Source organism: Macaca thibetana, chromosome 7 (assembly GCF_024542745.1).
Source record: "Macaca thibetana thibetana isolate TM-01 chromosome 7, ASM2454274v1, whole genome shotgun sequence".
In the NCBI taxonomy this organism is placed as follows: Eukaryota; Metazoa; Chordata; class Mammalia; order Primates; family Cercopithecidae; genus Macaca; species Macaca thibetana.
Genome location: NC_065584.1, coordinates 101,046,918 through 101,070,686, shown reverse-complemented (window position 1 = coordinate 101,070,686; position 23,769 = coordinate 101,046,918). Strand labels below are relative to the sequence as shown.

The following is a 23,769-nucleotide window of genomic DNA, read 5'->3' as shown; positions in this document are numbered from 1 at the left end:
TGGTCTTCCGGGTTGGGGGTCTGGGGATGCTGCTCTTACCATGTGGGTTCTCTTTAGGCTCCACCCCACCTCCCAGCTGTGCCGTACAGAGCTGCCTGTCTGCCAGTGCCCTTCAAGCTCTGACCCAGTCTCCACTGCTGTTCCAGGGGAAAACACCTTCTTCTCAGAGCAAAGACTCCAGAGGTAATATTTATTGAAAGTCTAGGACCCTTTCTTGTGGGAGACTCTCTGAATTCATCAGGGTTGCCAGGCAGCTTGATTCTAGAGGAGCTCTGGAGAGTGCAAAGTGTGGGATAGGTGACTTCGTGCCTACAGTGTCATGTGTGCCCTTTCCAGAGAAACTCCACATTAGAACTTGTGTGCATGTGAACAGAAGCCCCCTCAAAATCCTACTAAAATTCCTTGGTCCTCTTGAAGATGGTGATAGTTGTGGGCTTGCCGCAACATACTGCTCATCTGTAGTCTAAGAATCTGAACAGGAAGGTGTTCTGAGCAGCATGAGTCATAGGCCTGTTTAGAGCTAGTTCCCCACAGCGGGTTTATCCCCATGTTCTGTACATTCGGTGGGACACAGTACTGACTGTAGTTATAATCAGCCTTCAGACTCTAGGATTCCCCTTCCCCTTCCAAATCCTATTCCCAAAAGAACAGGATTTGGCCTGTTAACTGCCCTGGTTAGCAATGTTGCTTTCTGCTGCTAGAATCAAAGGGGGAGTGCAGGAGGAGGGGACCTTCGGTGGTTCAGTTCCCTCAAGACCATGGTATAAATCATGCAAAACAGCATAACCCCAGAGATCTGAGACCTAGAAAGAATGTACAGAATATTAACCTGAGGGAATTCAAACCACAGGTACTTTGCATTTTCAGAGCTGCTTCTTGCTGCCAGCACAGTGCATAGCTGTTAAAGGCAGGAGCCTTCTAAAAAGTGTAGGTACCATTTCTGCAGGACGAGCGAACCTCCAAGCAGTGCTGATTTTCTTAAAGTCTGTTTTTGTGTGTAACCCTCTGCAATTTAAGCCCATTTTTTTGATTCGGTCCTCAGTGACTCCTGCCTGCTAAGCCTTTCTACCTTCTTCTAGATGAGGATGTGGATGTGCTTCCCTCCACTGTAGAAGACTCTCCTTTCAGTCGCGCATTCTTCAGGAGGCGCCCCATCAGCAGAACTTACACACGGAAGAAGCTCATGGGAACCTGGCTGGAGGACTTATAGCCACAAACACTACTGAGCCCAAAAGATGAAGGAGTCAGCCAGGACCCTATGGGTATAAAGAAGTTGGAAGCCTGGTCCCAAGCCTCTTTTGCCATGGTCAGTGTTCAGATTGCCATTAGAATGCCTTAGGGTTTTCTAATTCCCCTCATGGATCCAATCCATCTCCTGGCCCTGCCCCTTGTTGGGGAAGTTGCAGGAGGAGAGGTGGATGGCAATGTAGTTGGTGCTATAACTCAGGCAGCCTGGGAGTCAGGAAGCCAGACAAGGAATCTCATTCCAGCCCCACCCCAACCATGGCCTTGGCAAGTCAGGGGGCCACTCTGCCTCATTTATGCAAATGGAGAAAGGAGCCCTCCCTGGGGTCCCTTGAGCTGCTATAAGGCCGAGCTGCTGCAACACAGGCAGCGCTTTGTAAACTGTGAAGCCATATATGTGAAACTGAAGAGTGTATTGGGCAGCAGAAGCTGTTTTTTGCCTTCCCTGTGTAACAATAAAATCATCTCTAGTGACTGAGCACTCAGTACGTTTACGTTTAATGTTGGGCCTGAGGTTAACTGTGACCTTGGTCCAGCTCGAGTGGCTTCTGGAGCAGCCACATTTCAAGGACTGTCCAAGAGTCAGCCAGTTCATGGCACAGGCCTCGCCCATTTCCCACTCCTGGGGAGACCATCACCTGGCTCGCCATTTCCACCGAGAGTGCCCCACAGACCCGCTGGACCAGCCTGCTGCCGGGTCCTGGCCAGGGGTCTGGCTGACTCTGAACTCTGTCTCCAGAAAGCATTCAAGCCTATTGTGTTCCCAAATCTGATTCCTCCTATTGTCTTGTAAATCAAACTCTAAGTGAAAACTTCCCATTTCTCCCTTCAGAGATTTTATTAAATGTTTTTTTAAGATCCTAAAAATGTGCTGCGTCTCCCAGTTTCCCCTATATACATAAGACCATTTAAACCACAACCTGGTTGCCACCGACCCTTTCATGATGATTCTTGGCCAAACCACAGAACTACAAGCACATCCATTTACGCCTGAAACCAGAATTGTCCTGAGACTCGAGCAAGACACAAGGCAGGCGGCAATTGGGTACCACAGCTTTAAGGAAGTAAGTGGTGGGAATTTGCATATTTTTTATAATGAGGGTCCAGTTCTTTTGGGCCATGACCCAAATTTGTTGATCCCAACGAGTGTAGAGATGAGGGCCTGGATTTAGGGTGTGCAGTAAGGACTGTTCTTCACAGAAGCAAAACAGGCAGCTGCCCCTTTCAGCAGGATCAGGTCTCCCTCCAAGGCAGGGTCTGCCCCGAGGGCTTACAGGGGGTTTTTCCGGACATCAATCATCCCCGGGCTGGCTCGTCGCAGTTCCCGCCGGGGCTTGGACAAAGGCCCAAAGTTCCAGGGCAGGCCTGCCTCACCCACAGGAAGCACCCGCCCCACCAGGGGCTCAGCCGCCTCCCGCTGCCTCAGTTCCTCGGGGGATCCCTGCTCCTCGCCACACAGGCTCGAGCGTTTCCAGGTCAAGGGTAAGGGAGCGTGGACCAAGTCCCGCGTCTCCTCCCGGGTGCGGGGGGCCCCCTCAGTGAGGGGATACAGCCAGAGAAGCTCGGGTGCCGGGTGGAGCTCATCTTCATTTCCAGGAGCCTGTCTGCCCTCCGAGCACAGGCTCCTCTTCTCCCCACCTGTCATGGAGAATAACGTGTCCTCATCAGAAACAGAGGTGGCAGCACCTTCCCAAAGCCCTAGCTCCCAAGTGCCCCAGCACAATAAGCAACCTGTGAATTGAGCCAATAAAGGCCCAAGGGAGAGTGGTCTCTAAGCTTTCCCCAAAGAAAGGGGACAGGCCTGACTTCAGAGCGCAGTGGGGCAGGGCTCAGTGATGGCGACGAGGAGGAATTACCCCTGCTGTGGCCTACAGTGTTCACACCGCCGAGTTTCTGTTTCAGTTCCTGGTTTATCCACATGTAGCGGCCCAGATCCTTCTCCAGAGCTTGAATCCGGGCCTCATACTGCCTCCTGCTGTCTGCTAACCCTTCACTGAGGTGGTCTAGAGTGGAAGGGCCGAGGAGAGGGTGCTGAGGGCCTGCAGGTGGGTAGGCAGCCAGGGCTGTGGGGGCGGGGGCTGTGCGTGGGGTGGGGGCCTGGCCACCAGGGCTGTGGGGGTGGCTGTGAGCGGCAGGGGCCGGGGGAGACTGGGGGCGAGTGGAAGGGAAGGAGGGGGCGGGGGGGGGGCGCAGGAGGACGGGGGCCAGTGGGAGAGGTGGGGATGGAGGGGGCGGAGTTGTGAGCCTTGGGCCGGGGCTGTGAGTGGTGGGCTGGGGCTGCTCACCTCGACTCTGCTGCAGGAGCAGCTGCATGTTCTGCTCGTGCTCCTTCTGCTGCAGGGTCAGCTGGCGGTCCATCTCCAGGCGCTGCCGCTCCAGGGCCACCTCCAGCCAGTACACCAGCCTCTGCTGCTCCTCCAGCTGCATCTCCAGTTCCGAGAAGGCAATCTGCTGCTGGTGCTGCTCCTCTCGGAGCGTCACCACCTGTTCCAAGACCCAGCCAGGCTCAGCCCCCACCATGACCCCTCTTCATCTGGCTAATCCTCAACCACAGACACAGTGTTGGCACACTTGCCACCACAGCACTAAGAAATCACCAAGGTCTTCCCTGCTGAACCAAGACTTAGCCTCAGACACCTTCTCAACAGTGCTCTAGTTATCTTCCAACGATCAGAGCTGGCTCTCACCTTATCTGCTGTCTCTTGCCACCAACCCTTTCCTAACCACACACCATGGAGCTGGCAGAGCCTCAAGCTGTGGGATTTCATCTAGACCAACCTCAGCACTATGGACATCTGGGACCAGATAATTCTTGGTTGTGGGGGCCTGTCCTGTGTGTTACAGGATGTTTAGTAACATCCCTGGCCTCCACCCCCACCACTATGACAACCAAAAGTATCTCCAGCCATGGCCGAATGTCACCAAAGGGCAAAAACATCCCCTACTGAGAGCCACTATTGTGGCCATGGACTACCCTGAGGTGAGCCAATCAAAGCAGAAGTGGCAGGGTAGGAAACTGGGTGTTTCACAAATAAAATGGGCTTTAAAGTCAGGCGGCCCTGGAGATGAGTTGGTCCTGATTCTGTCCCCCGGTCTGGGAGGAAACGGGATATCCGCTGGAGCAGCTGCCATAGGGACACCTCCCCACCATGCTGCAGGAGGAGGAGGTGGGGGCCATAGGCTGGTGGCCCACCTTGTCAAAATACTTGCAGAGGAGGGCTCTGGTCTCTGAGGATGAGAGGTAGCTGAGCTTGGCCATGAGGTTCATCTCGCACTGGGACAGCAATGAGGCTGAGGCCCGAAGCACCCGCTGGCGGCATGTGATGGCCTCATTCTTATACTCAATGGCGGCATCCAGGGCCTCGATGGCCTCATCCAACTGGAACAGCGTCCGCTCCTCCTGCAGGGACAGGGGCATGCATGGAGGAACAGCACCCACTGCCTGAACGCTGAAGTCCTGGGCAGACACGCAACAGCCAACACGTAGCCACAACTGGGCCTTAAGGGTCCCCTCGTCCCAAGGGCAGAGTCAGCGCATCGAGAGAGGTGCCCCCTGCTCACTGTCACAGCCCCGACCCCAGGGTCAGCTGGGGCCACTGCTCAGAGGCAGCCTGCTCAACTGCAAGCCCCTGTGAATGATCTACATTCAGGAAGCTCGGAGCACCCTAACCAAACAAAAGGCATGGTTGGGACAGCCACGGAGGCACCACGGTGTCTGCTGGGTAAGCTTCTACAGATGGGGATACATTCTAAGAAATGCATCATTAGGTGTTTTCGACATCATGCAAACATCAGAATGTACTCACACAAACCTAGATGGTATAGCCCACCACACACCTAGGCCACAAGCCTGGAGAGCATGTGACTGTACTGAATACTGTAGGCAGTTGTTAACCGTGGTGAGTATTTGTGTATCTAAACATAGAAAATGCACAGTAAAAATGCAGTATTATAATTTTCTGGGAGCACCATTGTATTAGCTGTCTGTTCTTCACCAAAATGTCACACAGCACATGACTGTAGTCACATAGGCCTTCTCTCTGCTCAGGGAACACAGATGTGTGGGCATGAGGTGCACTGAGTATGCTCCTGACACTCTATCCACACACAAAGCCAAGACGTGCGGGCAGGTACTCGAATGCAGCACAGGAGTCGGGGCTCCAGCCAGAAGGGAGCTGAGGGATCATCACAGCCTGGCCCCTGTGTTCCAGCCAATGAGGCCAAAGCAGGGGCAGAAGGGCCAGGCCAGCCCTCCCCAGCCCCCACCTCCACCTAACAGTGCAAACTTGGGTCCACTCACAGCAAGGCCCAGCACCCGCAGAGGGCTGGAGCAGGGGCTGAGGAGAGCAGACAGGCAGATGATAGAAGCCAGGGGCAGAGGCTGAGGAGCTGAGCCAGGGGGCCGCAGGGTACCTCGGGGGACAGCAGGCTCCCCTGCCTCAGCTTGCTGTCGATCTCCAGGCGCTGCTTGAGCAGCGAGTCCTTCTCCTGGCGCAGGCTGTCGATCTCCCTGCGGATCTGCTGCTGGCTCTGTGCGCTGCCCTGCCGCAGCTGCCCGTTCTTCTCGGACAGTTCCTTCTCCAGGTGCTCCAGCCGGCTGGACACTCGCACGATATCCTCATTGAGGGCCTGGGGGCAGAATCGCCAGGGATTAGAGAAGGAACAGGCACTGTCCTCACAGGGTGACAGAAAGGGCCGGATGCTGAGGAGGAGCTGGGTCCTTCCCTCAAGAAACCAACACTCCAAATGTTCTGCTCAGCAGGGAGACCAGACTTAGTTCACAGAAGCTCCAGGAGGTGGGGCTAAAGGGACCAGAGCATTCGCAGAGTGGCACTCAGAGATGGCGAGAGGAGGATAAGGACCAGAGGGACGTGGCCCTCCTGGCAAGAAGGGGCAATGGGTAAGGGTGGGAGGAATGACCTGTCACTGAGATGACCGGACTGGACAGTGATAGGAATTGGCCAAGCCCCAAAGGCTTTTCTGGGAGCCAGATGCAGGAGGAAGTGAGGGCTCTCCTGGCCGAGGGAAGTTATGGATCATCCAGTAGCACCCTGGATCCTCCTGGACATCAGAGAGATGCGTGCTGGCAGGAGCAAGGCTCCTGGCCTCTGCAGGCCTGGGACATCGGGCGTCTGGCCCAGGCCCCTGTACTGGAACAGGCCCTGCATCAGTGACTGCCATCCCCCTGCAGCCGTCATGGTAACGTTATGATCCCATCTGACAGAAGAGGATGCTGCGGCTCAGAAGCTGACCTTCCTATTCTAGATGGAGTAATGATGCCAGGCGAAGAAGTCTCTTTCTACTTGGTTATACCACCTTCCAATACCTGTACCTCCTCATTCTTCCTGCACAGGCCCTGAGTAGGGGGTTAATGAGTGAAATGAACTGGAGGAGGGACACTTAAAAGAGGTTCTTCTACGCATACATCTGTAACCGTGTCATAAATATCCTGAAGCCCTACGGCTCATGGGGAGGCACAGGACAGAACCCAGCAGGACAGAGCTTCCTCTGTCTGGAACTTACCTGGCAGAGATACCACCTAGAAGAACCTCGCCTGTCTAGACCTCGCCTGGCAGGACTTCACCTGGCAGGTTTATCACTTGGAGGGACCTCACTTTGCTAGACCTCACCTGGCAGAAACTTACTTGGCAGGAACTCACCTGGCAAGATCTGTCCTGGCTGGACCTCACTTCACTGGACCTCACCTGGCAGGATCTCTCCTGGCAGGGCCTCACCTGGCTGGACCTCAGGCGCTTGCTTTCCAGCCCTGTCTTCTCCTGCATCAGGGCCTCCTTCTTGGCCAGGATGGCCTCTCGCTTGTGGAGCTCCTCCCCAAGCTCCTCCAGTGCCCGCCGCTGCTGTAGCACCTTCTCCATCTCCTGGTCCAGCCATTTCTTCTGCTCCTCAATCTTCTAAGGAAAAGCAGCGAGGGAGGGAGGGAACTCAGGGCCCACCTCTGGCTTTGTCAGCCGCCACTCAAGGTTCACTGGGGAGAAAGGTTCACCCACCAGCCAGCCCCCAGGGGAGCCCGGGGTGCGGACGCAGCCTGGCCCCACCTGCTGCTGCTCCAGGCTGACCACAGAGCCGTTGCTGCCACTGCGCCTCTTCCTCTGAAACGCCGCGATCTCTTCCGTCTTAATCTTCAGGATCTTCTGCTGCTGCTCATGCTTCAGCTCCAGCTCCTGGGTGAGGAGCTCAGTGGGCAGGGCTGTTTATGGTGCCAGCATCTTACCAGAGCCTGCCACCGATCCCAAAGCCCCCAGGAGTGCCTGCCCACTCCCAAGACGGCCCTGTGAAGCATCCCCCAGACCCATCCCACACAAGTCTCCCTGGAGACTGGCAAATAGACGCAAACACTTAGAAATAAGCCCGTGCCAGTCACCTCATATACTTCATCTCACTGAAGTCTCACCCTGGCCTTGAGTTTCCCGTAACACTCCGCACTTTCAGATGAAAAAACAGACTCAGGCTAAGTGACCTGCTTTCTAAGGTCACGTAGCTGTGGGTGGCAAACTACCTGGGCTCCCCTGGCTGGGCCGCCAGCTCAGCCTACTGGCCTGGACAGAGGGTCCCCGCCCTGCCGTGAGCCTGACCTTGACGCGGTGCTGCCGCTTGCTCATCTCTGCCTCCAGGCGCCGCTTCTGCTCCGTCTCCTCGCGAAGCCGCCTCTGCAGTTGTCCCTGCTGCTGCCGCATGAGCTGCACGTTCCGCTCGAGCTCCTGCAGTCGCTTCTCACTCTGGGCCGACAGTGACACCAGCCGCTCCGTAGCCTGCTTCTTTTCCTTCAGCACCTGGGACCCACACAGTCTTCACTAGGCCATGCACGGGGCTACTGCGAGCCTGCCATAGTGCTTGTTGAGCTGGGCACTCAACAAGGGCAGGCAGGACCAAAGGACTCATAAATGGACAGAGGGACAGATAAAGGGCAAACGGATAGGTGGGTGATAGACCAATAATAACAACAAAGGCTGGGTGTGGTGGCTCATGTCTGTAATCCCAGCACTTTGGGAGGCTGAGGCAGGTGGATTACTTGAGGTCAGGAGTTTGAGACCAACCTGGCCAACATAGTGAAACCCCGTCTCTACTAAAAATACAAAAATTAGCTGGGCGTGGTGGTGGGAGCCTCTAATCCCAGCTACTCAGGAGGCTGAGACAGGAGAATCACTTTAACCTGGGAGGCAGAGGTTGCAGTGAGCTGAGATCATGCCACTGCACTCCAGCCTGGGCGACACAGCGAGACTCTGACTCAAAAAATAATAATAATAACAGAATACTAATAATGGTAAATACTATGACATTCACCATGCACCAGGCACCATACTAAGAGCTCTGTGTATATTAAATGATCCTAATGAGCCTACAAAAAGTGTAATTATGATTATCCCTATTTTACAGATTAGAAAACTGAGGCAGCGAGGTTAGGAAACTTGACCAAGGACACATAGCTAGTAAGTGGTATAACTGGGATTCAAACCTGAGCAGTCAGGCTGCAGAGCCCACGCTCTCAACCACTCCATGATATTGTCTCTTGGACATTTGAACTGAGAAAATAAGGAATGAATGATGGGTGGGCACCTGCAAGGATGGACGGATGGAAGGATGGGAGAGACAGATGGCTAGGTGGGCGAGATCATATGAAGGTAAAAAAAATAGGATAGACCAGGCACAGTCTATCCCAGAACTTTTGGGAGGCCAAGACAAGTGGATCACCTGAGGTCAGGAGTTCAAGACGAGCCTGGCCAACATGGTGAAACACTGTCTCTACTAAAAAAAAGAAAATACAAAAATTAGCCAGGTGTGGTGGCACCCGCCTGTAGTCTCAGCTACTCAGGAGTCTGAAGCACGAGGATCGCTTGAATCCAGGAGGCGGAGGTTGCAGTAAGCTGAGATTGCACCACTGTATTCCAGCCTGGGCAATAGAGTGAGACTTGGTCTCAAAAAAAAAAAAGGATGGAGACCATTATGGGCTGCATTGTGTTTCCCCAAAATTCCTATATGAAAGCCCTAACCCCCAGCACCTCAGAAAATGACTATGTTTGGAAAGAAGGTCTTTAGAGAGGCGATTAGTTTAAATGAGGACATTAGAGTGGGCCCTAATCCAATATGACCAGGGTCCTCATGAGAAGAGGAAGAGATACCAGGGCTGCAAGCAGGCAGGGGAAAGGCCATGTAAAGACACAGCCAGGAGGTGGCCGTCTGCACGCCAAGGAGTGAGGCCTCAGGGGAAACCAGACCTGTGGACACCTTGATCTCGGACTGACAGCCTCCAGAGCTGGGAGAAAGTAAACTTCTGTTGTCTAAATCCCCCTAGTCTATGGAATTTTGCTATGGCAGCCGTAGCAAACTAAAACAGACAGAGAATGCATGAATTAACGAAAGGGGATGGAAAGGGTGGATATACCTGCAGATAAATGGACAGGTGGTCAATCCACTGATAAAAGGCTAAATCAGCTAGGCGCGGTGGCTCATACCTATAATCCCAGCACTTTGGGAGGCCCAGGTGGGCAGATCACCTGACATCAGGAGTTCAAGACCAGTCTGGCTAACATGGTGAAACCCCATCTCTACTAAAAATACAACATCAGCTGGGCATGGTGGCGCATGCCTGTAATCCCAGCTACTCAGGAGGCTGAGACAGGAGAATCACTTGAACCCAGGAGGCGGAGGTTGCCGTGAGCCAGGATGGTGGCCCTGTATTCCAGCCTGGGCAACAGAGTGAGACTCTGTCTCAGAGAAAGACTAAACCGATGCATGGATTTGACGGACACATGGACCAACGGGTAGACAGACAAGGGAGTATGGGATGGAGGGTTAAGCGAATGGAGAGCTGGAAGGGGGACTGGGGGACAGAGAACTGCATGCTACAGGGTAGGTTTCTTTAGATGCCCACCTTTCACCCTCTCGTTGGTCTCCCAGGTAGTCTTCAGGCAGGACCTGCCCCCCTGCCTCTACTATGTGTAAAGCCGGGCAGACCTCCGGCTTCTACACGATACCAGACTCACCCTGGGGGGCCAGGGCTGGAGCACAAGGTTCCACAGTGAACTTGGACCTCAGAGCCCACATGTCCTGGTCCCAAGGATGGCAGCCTAGGAGGCAGGAGTCACCCCAGCAGCCCATCCTGAGGCCCTGAGACTGACCTGCACCTGGCTCTGGGCCGCAGCAACCCTCCTGCGGAACTCCTGGAGCCGAGACCGCTCGCCAGCATCCTGGGGCTCCTTGCCCTCGAGCTCCCGCAGCTGCCTCTGGCCTTCGCTCAGCTCAGCCCGCACCCGCTCTGCCTCCTGCTCCAGCTCCCGGATACGCTGGCTGTGCTGGCGGTTCAGGGCCTGAGCTGCCTTTCCTGGAAGAAAGCAGGACTGTGTCAGCACAGGCAGCCCTGCTCCACCAAGAGGGCAAGCTGTTTGTCCCCCTGGGAGGTTTCCCAGCCCTTGGACATCTGCGTGGGTTTCACCAAGCCTTTGTACCACCAGTACCACGGTTTACTTAATATTTTTCTTCAAATCAACTCTTATTTATTTATTGAGACAGAGTTTTGCTCTTTTTGCCCAGGCTGGAGTGCAATGGTGCAATCTCGGCTCACTGTAACCTCCACCTCCTGGATTCCAGTGATTCTGCTGCCTCAGTCTCCCAAGTAGTTGGGATTACAGGCACGTGCCACCACACCTGGCTAATTTTGTATTCTTAGTAGAGATGGGGTTTCACCATGTCGGCCAGGCTGGTCTCGAACTCCTGACTGCAGGTGATCCACCCGCCTTGGCCTCCCAAAGTCCTGGGATTACAGGCGTGAGCCACCGCGCCCAGCCTCAACTCACCTTTTAAATGAGCCTCATCCACTGCAGCGACCCAAGGAAATTACAAATTAATTAGTTTTATTTTTACCAAATGCATTCTAAAATAAATATATAAGCTGAACCTGTATATAATTAAGCCTCTAGAACTAACTTTCATTTCCAGGAAATCTGGAGGACAAAAGAATGAGCTAAATTACAGCACAAAAAAAGCGAACAGACAAACCCCAAACGTGGGGTTTGGGACATTTCACAGGATGACTGAGAGAAGGGAGACGTCAGAGACCTCAGAAACAAATATAGTTGGCCCTCTGCATCTGTGGGTTCCACATCCATGGGTTCAACCAACCATGGTTGGAAATTATATTTTTCTAAATAAATGGCTGCATCTGTACTGACCATGTATAGATTTTTCTTGTCATCATTCCCTAAACAATACAGTATAACAACTATTTACACAGCTTTTACATTGTATTAGGTATTATACAAAATCTAGAGATGATTTAAATCACTTCCTTTAAAGTGATTTAAAGGAAGATGTGGGTCAGTTACTGTAAATACTATACCATATTATTTACTAAACCCTTTTTGAGCATCCACAGATTTTGGCATTCACGGGGTCCTGAACCAGTCCCACATAGACACCAAGTGATGATGGTATGATGTGTATGTGGAACAAGTTTGGAGCCTGATTCAAGCAATCCAGCTATAAACAGACACTGCTGATAATGGAGAGAATGTGCTTATGCTCTGGTCATTAAGAGGACATTAGTGCCAGGCGTGGTGGCTCATGCCTGTAATCCCAGCACTTTGGGAGGCTGAGGTGGGTGGATCACGAGGTCAAGAGATTGAGACCATCCTGGCCAACATGATAAAACCCCATCTCTACTAAAAATACAAAAATTAGCTGGTTGTGTTGGCACACACCTGTAGTCCCAGCTACTCAGGAGGCTGAGGCAGGAGAATCACTTAAACTCGGGAGGCAGAGGTTGCAAGTGAGCCAAGACATGCCACTGCACTCCAGCTTGGCGACAGAGTGAGACTCCGTCTCAGAAAAAAAAAAAAAAGGGACATTAGTTTCATTAGGTGTGCTGATGTTATTACAGTTAGGTTAAAAAAAAAAGTTCATATTTTTAAAGCAGCACACTGGGAGGTATAGGGAAGAAAGGACATGAAGTCTGGCATGTCCTTCAAAATATTCAGCAAGGAAAAAGGGAGAGGTAAAACAAATGTGGAAAAATCTTGGTAACTACTAAGTCTGGAGGGTGGGTATATGGGACCCACAGTACTCGTCTCATGTCTGGTTGAAAATATTTATGATGAATTTGGTAACAAATTCATTAACTATTAAAATAAAAACGCTCAACTGGCCACCACCTAAAATTACCCCCTGTCCCCTCCTTCGCTCATATCACCAGTAATAGACATAACACAATTTGGAGACACTCAGTCCTCCATGACACTCACTGTGTGCTCCCCAGGACTGAGAGATACTTTGCCCAGCACAATGGCTGAAACATTGCAGCCACTTGATAAAGAAGAAGTGCTGGGTGTAGTGGCTCATGCCTGTAATCCCAGCACTTTGGGAGGTCAGGAGTTCAAGACCAGCCTGGCCAACATGGTAAAACCCCATCTCAACTAAAAATAAATAAAAAATAAAAAAATTAGCTGGGTGTGGCAGTGGGCGCCTGTAATCCCAGCTACTCAGGAGGCTGAGGCAGGAGAATCGCTTGAACCTGGGAGGCAGAGGTTGCAGTGAGCCGGGATCGCACCATTGCACTCCAGCCTGGGTGACCAGAGCGAAACTCTGTCTCAAAACAAGAAAAAAAAAAGAAAAAGAAAAAAAGAAGTACTGCTTACTAAGAGCTATTCTAAGCACTTCACCTGAATTAACTCCCTTTACCCTCACAACACCCCTATTCAATAGGTACAATGACTATCCCCATTTTAGAGATGAAAAAACTGAGGCATGGAGGGGTTATGCTACTTGTTCAGGGTCACACAGCTGGAAGAGGCTGGGCTGAGTATCAAACCTAGGCCATCCGGCCCCCGCTCCTAACCACCTCATTGTTGAAATCCCTCTAGAACAGTGCAGAAGTAACGATGAGAAGTCCCCCTCGGGTGGGAGGCCCACCTGAGGCCCACCCCTCACCTGTGCGGACCAGCTCGCCAATGAGCTCCTCCTTCATGCGGATGTTGATAGCCAGCTCCCGGATCTTCTGCTGGGCCTGGGCCAGCCGCCACTCTGAGGCGGTGGCAGAGGGGACCTGGCGGGCCTGAACCCGGGCCTTGCTCCCACCAACTGCTGCAACAGGCAGCCTGTCAAGGTCGCTGCCCCAACTGACAATGGGGGAGACAGAGGAGTGGAGGGCAGGGGCTGCCAGGGAGGGTGGGTGGACTGTCCCAAGGTGGCTGGCCCAGGACTGTGGAGGGGGAATGGGGAGGAGGCCCTCTGTGCACCCCACCCAGCTTACCTCTGGACCCTGGGATGGCTGCATCCAACTCTTCAAGGCAAAGCTCTGGGCCCTTCCTCTCTGGCAGACTCCCTGGGAGGGCCCCCGCCCTCTGGCTGCAGTTGCTGATCCCATTTCTGGAGGACAGAAGAAGAAGGCCGTGCTCCTCCCCAACCCCTGCCCCAGCCTAGCCACCCCCAGGCCTGGAGGGAGGAAGAGAGGCCACCAGGTCTTCCATCTCCCAGGGTCGATATAAACCCAGGATGTGAGTCTGGCAGAATCAGGAGTCTAGGGGCAGAGTTTTAGGAGGTACAGGGCAGCTGGGGGGCACAGAAGGCCATCCTGGAGGCTGAAGTCAGGAGGCCTGGGCACACCCTGTATCACACTCACTCCGGTGAGACCTTTCGGCTCAGAGCCCACTGCTCTCCCCCAAGGGCTGGCCAGGGCAACATGAGGGCACCCTAGGACCCAGAGGCTTTCCCACTGCTGTCAGGAGAGGAGATGGTGGGACCCCCAGCCTGCCTAGCCCTGGGCCCTGATCAGCCCCTTGTCAGGTGGGGGCAATGGGTCCCACTCACCTGCGTAGGTGTAAGGTCCGCCTGGGCAGCTCCTCCTCCTCCTCCTCTTCCTCCTCCGAAGCAGCTGAAGAGCCACTTCCCAGCCTGTTCACCTCAGTCAGCAACTCAACTCCAGCCTCCCTGCCATTTGTCACCTGCTAGGGGAGTAAGCCATTTCCCATTCCAAGTCATCGTCCCTGCCGTATACCCCGCCTTGCCTGCCCTCCTCACATCTCTGCCTCCTCAAGCCCTGCCTTACCTTCATGATCCAGCCCAAATGACCCCTCTGGCAGCCTTTTGAATCTCAAGCTGGGGTGAGAGCTTCCTCCCTCCCCTCCCCTCCCGCCTGCTTTGGCGCCCATGATACCTGGTACTCCTCAGGTGACAATCTGCCCTTTCTACCTTGCATACAGGTCATCTGCACCCAAGTCCTATCTCACCAACAATTCCCTGCCAGAGTGATGGGGGAACACGAGACTTCTGCCAACCCCCAGCTTTGAGAGCTGAGATGATCCAGGCCTAAAAGCCCCAGAAGACCCAGAACTTTCAGGCAGAGCAGGAGTAACCTTTGTCCAAATAAGGTTCGCCACATGGAAAAGTGAACTTGCAAAGAGAGCCATCCAAAGACAGAGCAGGTGGTCTGAAAGGTGATGAGCTCTCTGTCTGCAGAAGTGTGCAAGGTTTCCACCTGGTGCCGGAAGCCAGAACCCCCTCTGTAACCCCTCCTCATTCCAAGTGATCTTCAGCTACCCCAGGGATGCCCGATGCCACTGGACCCTTCTGAGAGGCCCAGAGTCATTCAAATCTTGGCTCTTCCTCTGGGGACACCTGAAAGCAGCCTCTCGCATCTCACAGCCAGTCCCATGAAAACATGAGTGGGGGACACATGCCCCAGTGCCCCCTTCCCCTGCCCCGAGCTTGACCAGTCCAGCTGGGCCCACTGACACCCAGCCTCGCCCTCTTCTCACCTCTCCCCTCTGCTCAGAGCCAACTTCATCTCCAGGGAAGCACACAGGGGGCACCATGCCCAGCACATGGTCGTGGGCACCCCCCAGGGGGGCTGTATGAGGTCGAGGCACAAAGGACCTGGGAGGCAGGCCATTCAGGAGCCCCGGGCACCCCCAGCCAGGCCGCACTAGCTCTAACCGCAGCCGCAGTTCCACCATCTCCTCTTGCTGCTCACGCAGCCGGTCGCTCTGCAAGACATGGTCCAGGTGCCAAGGGGGCATGAATGCCCCAACAGGCAGGAGTGTAGGAAACTGAGGAAGAGGTCTGAGGCCACTCTACCATCTCTGGGCTAAAACTGAGGAGGGTCAAATACTCCTCTCCTTCCTTTCCTCCTCCCCCGACCCCAACAACTCCGTAGGAGTTCAGACTCAAACTCACCCCTCAGGTCCCATCACAATCCTATCCTGCCAGACCGCCACCTCCAACCTCCACCACCAGAGGGCGCGAGGAGCAATGCTGACCTGGTTACGCCAGGCTCCAAGGTCCCCCGCTGCTGCCCCTGCAGTCCCCTCTTTCGTCCAAGCTCACACCACCCAGCAAAGCTGCCCTGCCTGGCGGTCCTGCACACCCACCTGCGCTGTTGTGATGCTCACCTCCACACTTTCGCTCATGTGCATCTCCTAACTCTACACCCCTACCCCGCAGTATCCCACCCTAACTCCCTCCCATCCTGAGAAACTCAGCTCTGCCTTCCCTCCACCCTCCTCTGGGGAGCCTTCCCTGCACTGTGAAGCGGGCGCCGCACCTGCAGTTTGTACTGCTCCATGGCGTCCTCCAGCGCAGCCAGAAAGTCTCGGTTCTCCTCCTCCAGCCGCGCCACCTGGTTCTGCAGGGTCCGCAGCTGCTGCGCCCCCTCATCCTCCTACAGGGCAAGGAGAGGGGCTTCAGAGGCGGGGGTTCACAGGGCGAGCTGGACACCCGGCCTCTTCTTGTCTAGCCCTGCTTCCAACCTACTCTTCCAAGCCCTGCCTGCAGTGGGAACTCCAGACCCACCGGTGGGGAGGGCACCCCAGACCCCAGCTGGCCTGGGTGCCCTCTGCAAGCCATTTGAGTCATCTCTTGTAATTATCCATCGTATTTGTATTAATAATATCACCACTATTATTAGGAACAATTTACTGCATCTACAGCATGCTAGCCACATGTGACACCCTCAGCCCTTACAACATCCCCACTAAGAGATGGAGTAAGTCCTACGGTTGTCCCTATTTTACAGCTGGAGACCTGAGGCACTGTAAAGTTAAGGAAGTGAACACGGTAATCAGCAGAAGTGACCGAATCCCTAATGTGCCCTGCCAACGGGCAGGAGGCAGGAGCACAGCTGCTGTCTGAAGACCCTCTTCCTTCCTCTGCACCACTCCCCCCTGCCCACAACCACAACCTGTCCCTTGGTCACCTTTCGCCCGCCGGCCCCCTGCGCCGCCTGGCCCTCGACGGAGGCGCTCTCGATGCCGCTGTCGGGCCCGGAGGCGGAGCTCAGGGCGCTGCGCTCACCCTCTACCACGCACAGCCAGTCGCGCACCTTGCGGGCGGTGGCGCCGGGCAGCCCGGGCTCGGCCTGCAGCTCACGCAGGAGGCTGTAGGCCGCGTCGGTGCAGGCTCGGTAGCGCGCGCACTCGGCGTCCAGGCGCATGGCTGCCCCAGCGGAGGCGGTGGCTGGGCCCGGGGCACGCCGGCCGCGGTGGATGATGCGGGTTTCGGAGCGGTGCCGTGGCGGCCCCCGCACGCCGCTCGCCACCTCTTCAGGTGGCCGCTCGGCCTCGGGCCGCCAGTTGACCGTGGCGCGGTTGCGGATGTTCTGGGCGCGGCTGGCGTAGTTGAGGGTGTTGAGGGTCTCGTCGAAGTCGGAGGAGGAAGGGCTGACGCAAGCGATCATCACCGTCTTGGCATTCCCACCCAGCGAGTCTTTGAGGATTCTGAGGGCGCGAGGGGGAGGCTCTCAGGGGCCCTGACACGCCAGGCCCAGGGCCCGCGGGCCAGACCCGGGACCGGCTGGCTCCTGGCACGGCTCCCCGTGGGAGGAGACCTGGGGAGTGCCTGGGCTTCCACCCCCAGTGGCGTGACACTCCCCGCCTCCCCGGCCCCCAAGCCACACAGGAGCCAGGGGGCAGCTCACCGGGTGATCTTGGAGTCCCGGTAGGGGATGTGGCTGCCCCGGCGCTGAGGGTCCCCCAGGGCGCTGATGACGTTGCCCAGGGCCAGGAGGCTGCTGTTGATCTGGATGCTCTCCTTGAGCCGCTCGCCGGTGCTGCCCGTCTTGAGCACCCTCTCTGAGCCCGCCAGGTCCACGAAGTGGAACTTGGAGACGAGCAGCTGGCCCTGGGCGGGGCGGGGCAGGCGGCTGGGGGCGCGCCCCCGCTGCTCCAGAGTCACAGTGAAGACCGTGTGTGAGCGGCTAGACAGGCGGTTGAGGTGCGTGGCTCCCGTGTGCCGCGCCGCGTTGCCCATCTCCAGGAGGCTCAGCACCTCGTCCAGGCCCTCCACGTCCACCTCCTTCACCCCGCACAGCACTGCGGGCACAGAAGGCCATGAGCCCCAGGGCAGGGGCCGCCAGACTGACCAGCCAGGAGGGCAGGCAGAGCAGAACTAGCCCCAAACTTGCCCTTCCTGACCCACCGCTCCCTCCCCACGCCCACGGGGTACTGCCCTTCCTAGTTCGGGCTTGAGGGGCTCCGGCTTCCCACTGGCCCACCTCAGTGCCTCTCACTCTGGGTATAGAAGCAGTACTGAACTCATTGGAGACAGGAAGCTAAAGCAAAACCTCCCAGGGCTTGGGTTTTCCATGAGGAGTTGCCATTCCCAGACAGGTAAGCACCCCACTCCAAGCAGGTGAAGCCTCCCTAAACCCCTCTCCATCAGTGGAGGACCCCGGAGTTCCTCACCAACATTCCCATGCTCATCTTCCCGGAGCTGGATGTCACGGCTGGCAGTGCCCACCTCGAGCAGGTCCCGGAACTCCTCCTTGTACACTTCCAGATAGGACACATGCACCAGACAGTCAAGCAGGTCATTCTCATCGATGAGCTTGAAGGCCTCGGCCATGGCCCTGGGGACAATGCCCTGCTCATCCTCGAGGAGGGAGGCTGGGGAGACACCGCAGGGCCTCCTGCCACTTCAGCTGAACATGGCCCAAGTCCCCCAGGCCCGCAAGCTCACAGGCCCCTGCCAGAGCTGGAGGATGGTGCTCTAGGATGGAGAAGACAGTGGCCAAGGCCAGGATGGGACAGGTGGCCTGAGCTAGGCCATGCTCCAGTGTGGTCAGGCAGAAATATAAAATTTAAGAGTTGGAAGCAACCTCTCCTGATTCAATCAACCCCTTTCATGATGTAAGCATCCCCTTCACTGCATCCTCAACAGATTATCAAATAACCTTGCCTTGATTACTCCTAATCCATGCCGTTATCTAAAGGGCCTCCTAAATTTATCCCAAGGAAAAATCAGAGGAAGTTCAGAACAGCACTCTTCCTCATGACTTCAAAAAATGCAAACATCCTAAGTGTCCATTTGAAGATCAAACAGGAGATCTGGCCAAATCAACTTTTTTTTTGAGACAGAGTTTTGCTCTTGGTGCCCAAGTTGGAGTGCAGTGGCGTGATCTCAGCTTACTGCAATCTCCACCTTCCGGTTTCAAGAGATTCTCCTGCCTTAGTCTCCTGAGTAGCTGGGATAACAGGCATCTGCCACCATGCCCAGCTAATTTTTGTATTTTTAGTAGAGACAGTGTTTCACCATGTTGGCCAGGCTGGTCTTGAACTCCTGACCTTGTGATCTGCTGGCCTCGGCCTCCCAAAGTGCTGGGATTACAGGCATGAGCCACCGTACCCAACCAACTATTTTATATTCACAATGAAATGCCAGGTAGCCCATTAAAAAGTTGGTTTTTTTTTTTTTTTTTTTTTTAAGAAACAGGGTCTTGCTGTGTTACCCAGGCTGGTCTCCCAACTCCTGTGCCCAAGCAATCCTCCCACCTCAGCCTCCCAAAGTGCTGGGATTACAAGTGTGAGCCTGTGTGCCTGGCCTAAAAATTTAGATTGAAGAATATTTAATGATACAGAGAAATGTTCACGATACATTATTTTTTTGTTGTTGTGTTTTTGAAATGGAGTCTCGCTCTGTCACCCAGGCTGGAATGCAGTGAAGCAAACTTGGCTCACTGCAAGTTCTATCTCCTGGGTTCAAGCAATTCTCCTGCCTCAGCCTCCTGAGTAGCTGGGATTACAGACCCCCACCACCATGCCTGGCCAGTTTTTTTGTTTTGTTTTGTTTTTGCGATGGAGTCTTGCTCTGTCACCAGGCTGGAGTGCAGTGGCGAGATCTCGGCTCACTGCAACCTCCGTCTCCCAGGTTCAAGTGATTCTCCTGCCTCAGCCTCCTGAGTAGCTGGGACTATAGGCATGCACCACCACGCCCAGCTAATTTTTTGTATTTTAGTAGAGACGGGGTTTCACCATGTTGGCCAGGATGGTCTCGATCTCCTGACCTCATGATCCACCCGCTTCAGCCTCCCAAAGTGCTAGAATTACAGGCATGAGCCACCGTGCCCTGCTCAGTTTTTGTATTTTTAGTAGAGACGGGGTTTTGCCATGTTGGCTAGGCTGGTCTCGAACTCCTGACCTCCGATGATCCACCCGCCTCCACCTCCCAAAGTGCTGGGATTACAGGTGCGAGCCACCACGCCTGGCCAATGATGCATTGTTAAGAAAATCAAACAGGACACAAAAGAATGTGTATAATATAATCCCATTTTTGAAAAGTAAAATAATTTTCCCAGACAAACTGGAATGCTAACAGGGCAGGGGATTTCTGAAAGGCAATTATCAAGTACCTTTTATTTCGTGCATGTGTTTTGCTGTATTTTCCTAATTTTTTTACGACAAAGTATGTTTCTGTAACTGCTATGGTCTGAATTTGTTTATGCTCCCCAAAATTCTCATGCAGAAATCCTCACCCCCAATATGATGGAAGTGGGGCCTTTGGGAAGTGGGTGGGGAGAGCCCTCATAAATGGGATTAGTTCCCTTGTAAAAGAGAGCTGAGAGTGACCCCTTCCGTGTTCTACCATGTGAGTTTAGAGAAAGAAGGTGGCTGTCTGTGAGGAAGAAGGCCCTTCAATCTGCTGGTGCCTTCATCTTAAACTTTCCAGCCTCCAGAACTGTGAGGAATACATTTCTGTTGAGGAGCCACCCAGTCTATGGTATTCTGTTATAGTGAAGGGAGCAGAGCAAGGCAGTAACCTGAGAGAAAGCAGCTTGTGTTACTTAAAACGGGACACTTCCTTCAGTTGGCCCAAAGGATCTTTCTCGAAACTGCTCCAGAGCCTGGCTGAAGCACCTTGCAGCCCTGCTGTGCAGCATCCAAAGCATGCCTCTTCCAGGACACACGGCCCCCGTTCCCAACTGCTCCAGCTAGAACACAGATTCCTGACCTTCCCTAGCCAGCCTGACAACCTCCAGAGACATGCCACCTTCCCGTACCCTTCCTCTGCTGAGGTCCCCAGAGCCAGGCAGCATGGTGCCATCTCTATGGAGGTGAGAAGGCCACTCACCTCCAATGACTCTTCCTTCCTGCCCTGCCTACCCCACAGACATGGCTGGTCCCAGCCTGGGCCACAGATCTCTGTCTAGGAAATCAACTCTTCCTCCCCCAGCATCCCCACCTTTCACAGGGACAGGCAGCAAGAGGACAGGGGCAGAAATCCAGGAAGGAACTAAGGCTCCTTAAAGTGGGCAAAGGCCCTGAGCAGGGTCACTCACCCACACTGGCCTCCCCCATGGTGTACGTCTTCCCTGAGCCCGTCTGACCATAGGCAAAGACGGTGGCATTGAAGCCCTCGAAGAAGGCCTCAAGGAGGGGCTGAACACAGGCCTGGTACACGGCCTCCTGCCCGGCATCCTCGGCCAGCACCACGTGGAAGCCAAAGTGTCGGTCACGGCCCAGGGTGATGCGGCCAAGCCCTGGCTCCACCTGCAGGCAGCTCTGATGCCCGTGCAGCAGTTCCTTGGGCAGCAGTGGTCGAACTCGCAGGGCAACCCGCACTGGGGCCTCCTCAGGCCCTGGCAGCCTCTGGGCCTCCAGCCCCATGCTGAGGGAGGACTGCTCTGGGCCCTGTGGAGAGAGAAAGAAGCCCTGGCCATCAGCACTTGTACTCCAGGAGCTAGACTCACCCTGCAGGGGACTTGAGCCAGACCCTGCAGCTCCTGACCTTGGAGGGATTGAGGGGAGGGTGGTCAAAGTTCAGAACATCCCCGTGTCCAACCTGGTGCTCAAAAATTGCAAGGGTCATAACATATATAATCCCCCTAAGTAACACGTCATGGCTCCCAGCACTGGCGAAATGAGGCCCTAACTCCTGCACTCCAGTGTTTCAGCTGCATTCTTCCCTATGGCCCAATCTCCTAGAATAACGCACACACACAGCACCACACCACACCAGGGAACTCTTGTCCCTAACACCCACTGGGTTTACCACAATCTCTGTCTTTGTCAAGTCACCCACATCCCCTGCCCCACCTTCTTCAAAAAAGTCAACAGATCCTTCAAGACCAAGCTCTCACCACCAAATCCTGCCAAATCCATCTCCTAAATGTCTCGCAAGTTCACCTGCTCCTTCCCATTCTGTTGCCAAAGCCCTAGTCCTGGCCACTGACACTGTGCCAGGATGACTTTGAGCAGCCTTCCCCTGGTCTCAGTCTCCCTGTCCCCTCCCGTAGGGTAGCCAGGGACAGCTTTCTTTTTCTTCTTGAGACAGGGTCTCTCTCTTTCACCCAGACTGGAGTACAGTGGCATGATCACTGCTTACTGCAGCCAAGACTTCCCAGGTTCAAGTGATCCTCCCACCTCAGCCTTCAAAGTAGCTGGGACCACAGACACGTACCTGGCTAATTTTTATTATTATTATTATCATTATTATTTTGTAGAGACCGTCTAGCTATGTTGTCCAGGCTGGTCTTGAACACCTGGGCTCAAGGGATCCTCCCAAAGTGCGGTGATTACAGGCATCAGCCACTGCACCTCAGGGGCATCTCTCAAAATGCAAATGCAATTCTTTCACTCCCTGCCTAACCTCAACTCTCCAAAAAAAGGCTCTCCACTGCCCTTGGAATTCAAAATATTAAGGGGAAAAAAAAAAAAAAAAAAGACAAGGCTTAAATCAGGCCCTGCCTCCCTGGATTACTCACCTCCCACACCCCAGGCCTTTCCTTGCCGCCTCTCTCTGCCTGCAACGGCTAGGTGTTACCCAAGCCTCCTCATCCCTCCCAGCTAAGGCTGCAGGCACCTTCTTCCTCTTCTTCTTCAGGGAGCCACGGAAGCTCCCCTTCTCTGTGACCCCACCACGACACGCACACAACCCCCAGTGCTGTTCCACCCGCCCATGACCACTCTAGTGCAACTGCAGGTTACTACCCGCTTCTCTCCCCCACCTCCCAGACCAGGAGCTGGAAGGCGGGGACCCTCTGGGTCCACTTTGCACTTCATCACCAGCGCCCAGCACAAGGTCCCACGCTGCCCAATAAACACTGATGGATAATCTTCATCCAAGGAACTTTCCCCGCCCTCCCTCCTCCTACAGCGTTCTTCACCCCCACCGCCACCCCGGCACTTCATTCTTTACCCTTTAACCTCTCTCTCAGCACAGTAACCTCTCATTAATTCAATCACCCGGCCCCTATTGGGCGCCCGATCCTGGGCACACAGCGGTGAACTCTGACTCGCAACACCGTGGGGGCCTTCGCGCACCCCTCCTCCGCGTGAGCATTCCGAGCCCGGTGCAGTCCCGGCTACCGCGCGCCCCTGCTCTCCGCACAGCGCTACCGCTCCGAGGGCGCTCTGACATCCCCGCAGGCGCAATCCGGAGCCAGGGTAGGGCAGCCGGGGCTGGAGGCGGCGGGGCGCGGGACGGAACTCCCGGAAAGTTGGGAGAAGTGATTACAAATGGGGACCCGACTCACGCGGCCTCGGCGCTCGCCCCTCCTTGCAGGCCGGGGATGCCGGCGTCAGCCCCCAGATGTCGGGAAGAGGGCGCCGGCCAGTCCAAGGAAGAGCTTCCAGGAGGCTGGGGAGCAAGGGTGCTGGGCTCCTCATGCCGGCTCAGGTCTCCCGGGCGTGCCGGCTCCCAGGGCCACCAGGCCTAGGCCTGCGCGAGGAGGGAGCGCGCGCCTCCCTCCACCCACCCGGTCCTCGCCCCTAACCCGCTCTCCGGCCCACACTCACCTGCCTGGGTGCGAGCGCCGTCCCGGGCCAGGCAGTCAGGCTTCTATCCCCACTGCGGCGCGCTCCGATGCCGTCATCGGGACCCCCGCCCCCCAAACCAGCCCTCCGCTCACCCGCAACTCCGCCCGCCGGGGCTCTCGGGGGCGGAGGCGCGAGCCGGGTGGCGTCGCGGAGTCGGCCCGCAGACAGGGCGGGCGGGGCCCGTGCGGAGGGCCCAGGCCTGGAGAGTGTGAAGCATCCTCATGATGGCATCGACTTATTTTCTAGAATGTGTCTCCAAACTGAACTCCAGACCATCCTGTCCTCAGCCCCGAGTCACCTTCGTCCCCCGTCTCTGTTTTCCACTCCCAGTCCCAAACCACGCCCCCTGCACGCCACTCACAAAGCCAGCAGAAACCTCCATCTCCCCACGTTTAAAAAAGTTTTCTCACTTCTGAGACTCTCATTTTCTCACATTTCAGTATTTCTAAAATTGAGTTCCATCTCCCACTCATTGTCAAGGGAAATT

General features: G+C 55.2%; 3 protein-coding genes across 4 annotated transcripts in view; 2 read left to right on the top strand and 1 right to left on the bottom strand.

The window, feature by feature from the left end:
- The window catches only part of TICRR (TOPBP1 interacting checkpoint and replication regulator), a 55,345-nt gene extending 53,240 nt beyond the window's left edge, over positions 1–2,105 (top strand). For both annotated transcript variants that reach the window (XM_050797715.1, XM_050797714.1), the window contains exons 21-22: positions 58–183; positions 1,080–2,105. In XM_050797715.1, coding sequence (XP_050653672.1) covers positions 58–183; positions 1,080–1,210 — 257 coding nt within the window. In that variant the 3' untranslated portion in view covers positions 1,211–2,105. The remainder of the gene's footprint in view (positions 1–57; positions 184–1,079) is intronic.
- WDR93 (WD repeat domain 93) overlaps positions 1–23,769 on the top strand; it is a 289,540-nt gene that overhangs the window by 178,018 nt on the left and 87,753 nt on the right. The gene's annotated exons all lie outside the window — the stretch shown is intronic.
- KIF7 (kinesin family member 7) lies at positions 2,062–23,364 on the bottom strand. Its single transcript, XM_050797624.1, has 19 exons — positions 23,262–23,364; positions 20,804–21,155; positions 17,934–18,134; positions 17,168–17,561; positions 16,448–16,967; positions 15,797–15,913; positions 15,012–15,239; positions 14,065–14,201; positions 13,508–13,623; positions 13,186–13,338; positions 10,383–10,585; positions 7,839–8,036; positions 7,302–7,427; positions 6,981–7,157; positions 5,659–5,874; positions 4,439–4,645; positions 3,531–3,729; positions 3,102–3,248; positions 2,062–2,883 (listed from the first exon to the last, which is right to left on the bottom strand). The coding sequence occupies exons 2-19, from the start codon at positions 21,129–21,131 to the stop codon at positions 2,516–2,518; spliced, it is 4,035 nt and encodes a 1,344-aa protein (XP_050653581.1). The 5' UTR covers positions 21,132–21,155; positions 23,262–23,364; the 3' UTR covers positions 2,062–2,515.